This window comes from Triticum urartu, chromosome 6A (genome assembly GCF_056163025.1).
Source record: "Triticum urartu cultivar PI428250 chromosome 6A, HENAU_Tu73, whole genome shotgun sequence".
NCBI lineage: Eukaryota > Viridiplantae > Streptophyta > Magnoliopsida > Poales > Poaceae > Triticum > Triticum urartu.
Window position 1 is genome coordinate 461,517,843 of NC_141878.1, and position 3,126 is coordinate 461,520,968.

Consider the following 3,126-nt stretch of genomic DNA (forward strand, 5'->3'; position numbering starts at 1 on the left):
ACCCGCAGGGCACGGGCTCGATCACAATCTCAGACGAGAACGCCTCGCAGAGATCAGGGGAGTGCGCACGCGCATACCACCTGTCCAGCCCCCATCGCGGGGCATGCGAGGGAGAGCGTCGGTCAACTGCCGCCCTCCCTGGCGAAAAACAAAGAATCGAGGGAAGAATCAGAAAGAAGAGGGGGTTCAACCAAACCATCGAGAAACGCCAGAACTCCAAATTTCATTAAAGGAAAAGGGGCAAGCCAACTACAGAAAGCAAATGAACAGCCGCGTCCGGCACCTAGTCTAGTCTTCTCACCAGCGCGGAGCTAAGTGCTGCCACTAGGACGTGGGAGGGAGCCCCTGAGGCCGAAGGGCGGCACTCCGGAGACCCCGGGCCGTGTACAACCCCACTCATTATTATGTGAGAGTGTCACGAGCGGAGACGTTCACAGGTACCGGGCCTTGCTTCATGGGTAGAACTTCTGGAGGTGCTGGATGTTCCAGGCATTCTGGATGGGGATCCCGTCCTACGTCTCCAGGCGCGCGGTGCTAGGACTGGAGACGCGGGCAATCCTAAACGGGCCCTCCCACATGGGTGAGATCTTATGCAACCCTTCCTTGGAGGGCATCCGCCTCAGGACAAGATCGCCCACCTCGAGCGTCCTGGAGCGAACGCTGTGACCGTGGTACAGTCGCAACGCGTACTGGTATCTTGCCGCTCGGAGCGAGGCTTCACGATGGTGTTCCTCCCCCTGCACAAGGTCCATCCCCCGCATGGCATCCTGCTGCGTCTCATCAAATGACAGGACCTGCGCGGAGCGATGCCTGACCTCGTGAGGGAGAACCGCTTCTGCTCCGTAGACGAGGAAGAACGGGGTCTCGCCTATTGGCTTGGTTGCGGTGGTGCGGATGGACCATAACACAGACTAGAGCTCGTCGTGCCAGCCGCTGCCGCAGGCTTCGAGCTTCTTCTTGAAGGTCCGGGTCTTGAGGCCTCTCAAGACCTCGGCGTTGGAGCGCTCAGCTTGTCCATTGCTTCTGGGGTGTGCCACTGAAGCATAGCAAATCTGCGTTCCAAGGTTAGCACAATAGGTCTTGAAGAGATTGCTAGTGAACTGCGAGCCATTGTCAGTGATGATGCGGTTAGGGACCCCGATCCGGCTCACGAGGCCCTTGATGAACTTAACTGCTGACCCGATTGGGATGGTGCAGACGGCTTCCACCTCTGCCCATTTGGTGAACTTGTCGATGGTGACATAGAGGTAGCGGTAGCTCCCAGGCGCTCGCGGGAACGGACCCAGGATATCCAGCCCCCAGACCGTGAAAGTCCACGAAAGCGGGATAGTCTGGAGGCCCTGGGCAGGCTGGTGGATTTGCTTGGCATGGAATTGGCAGGCCTCGCATGATCTCACTAACTCGGTCACGTCGTTGAGTGCCGTGGGCCAGTAGAACCCGCTGCAGAACGCCTTGCCGACCAGGGTGCGTGATGATGAGTGGTGCCCGCAGTCCCCGTCGTGTATGTCAGCTAGCAGCTCGTTCCCCTACTCCCTAGAGATGCATCGCAAGGAAACATCATTTGGTCGCTTTCTGTATAACTCACCATCCTGTATGCAGTATGCCGTAGCCTGCCGGGCCACGCTCTTCGCGTCCTCCTCTTTCTCCGGCAGTGTCCCTCGTATCAGGTACGCCTTGAATTCCTCGGTTTAGCATCCCTCCCGAGGCTCGAGCGCCAGGAGCAGATGTGCTCCTGAGGTTGGACCGCAAGAGGGGGTCCCAAGGCTGGTGGCTGTGCGAGTTCCTCTCGAGGTGATGTAGTCTCCGCGGCCGTGGGGGTCGCCGAAGGCTTGAAGAGTCGTTCTTCGAAAACAGCTAGTTCTTGGGGTAGATGTCTTGGCGCCCTCTTGGCGATCTCGTCGGCCTCCTTGTTGGTGCCGCGTGGCACATGCTGTAGCTCCAGGCCTAGGTATTGCTTCTCCATCTTGCGCACCTCCGCGAGGTACGCCTCCATATGCTCGTCCCTTGGTTCATACACCTTGTTGGAGAAGTTGACGAGGAGCCGCGAGTCACCCTTGATGGTGAGATGCTTCACCCCCAAGGCCGCGACGGCCTTGAGGCCGGCGATCAACCCCTCGTATCCCGCGATGTTGTTGGAGACCTTTTCATCCCGCTGGAAGCAGAGCTGCACGGCATAGTATAGCTTGTCTTGGGTGGGCGATATGAGCACAATGCCAGCCCCCATGCCTTGTCGCGCGAAAGCGCTGTCGAAGTACATGACCCAACCATCTGGTGCTTCACTTCCTGGCGAGAGACACAGGCTCTCACCAACTTCAGGTTCCGCGGCGTCGGTCCATTTGGCTACGAAGTTGGCTAGGGAGGCTCCCTTGATGATCCTAGTTGTGCTGAACTTGAGCTGAAATGCCTGAAGTTCAATGTTCCACTCGGCGACCCTTCCCGCGGCATTAGGGCTCCAGAGCACCCTCTCTAGTGGGTAAGGAGAGAAGACCTTGATCGGGCGGCCTTGGAAGTAATGGCGCAGCTTGCGTGAGGCCACCAGGAGCGCGAGCGGAAGCTTCTGGGGCATGGGGTACCGCGCCCTTGCGTCCCGCAATACCGTGCTGATGAAGTACACCGGGTGCTCGACGAAGGCAGGAGCGTCGATGGAGTCCGCAGCTCCTGGAGGTTGCGACACCTCCGGAGGTGGGGTGACCTCTGGAGCTTGGTCACCCTTCGGGGCCTCTGCCGACCCTTGAATGCCGTCTTGTGGGGCGTGATCGTCTGTGGGCATCATCTTGGCCTTAGGGGCACTGTGTTGTGACTGCACCATTCTAGCTGAGGGTGCAGCATTGCGCTGTGGGTTCTTGGCCTGGCGCTCCTCCCGAACTGCCACCAACGCCGCGTGATAACCCACAAGTATAGGGGATCGCAACAGCTTTCGAGGGTAGAGTATTCAACCCAAATTTATCGATTCGACACAAGGGGAGCCAAATAATATTCTCAAGTATTAGCAGCTGAGTTGTCAATTCAACCACACCTGAAAACTTAGTATCTGTAGCAAAGTGTTTAGTAGCAAAGTAATATGATAGTGATGGTAACGGTAACAAAAGAGTAACGAAAGCAAAGTAATGTTTTTGGTATTTTGTA

At 57.5% G+C, this 3,126-nt stretch overlaps 1 protein-coding gene across 1 annotated transcript; it reads right to left on the reverse strand.

Annotated features, from left to right (window-relative positions):
• Positions 1 to 911: 911 nt before the first annotated feature.
• On the reverse strand, positions 912 to 2,809 carry LOC147965702 (uncharacterized). The gene is made up of 4 exons (XM_087530569.1): positions 2,261 to 2,809; positions 1,853 to 2,140; positions 1,152 to 1,526; positions 912 to 1,052 (listed from the first exon to the last, which is right to left on the reverse strand). Exons 1-4 carry the CDS (start codon positions 2,807 to 2,809, stop codon positions 912 to 914), a joined length of 1,353 nt encoding a protein of 450 aa, XP_087386695.1.
• Between the last annotated feature and the right edge of the window lie 317 nt (positions 2,810 to 3,126).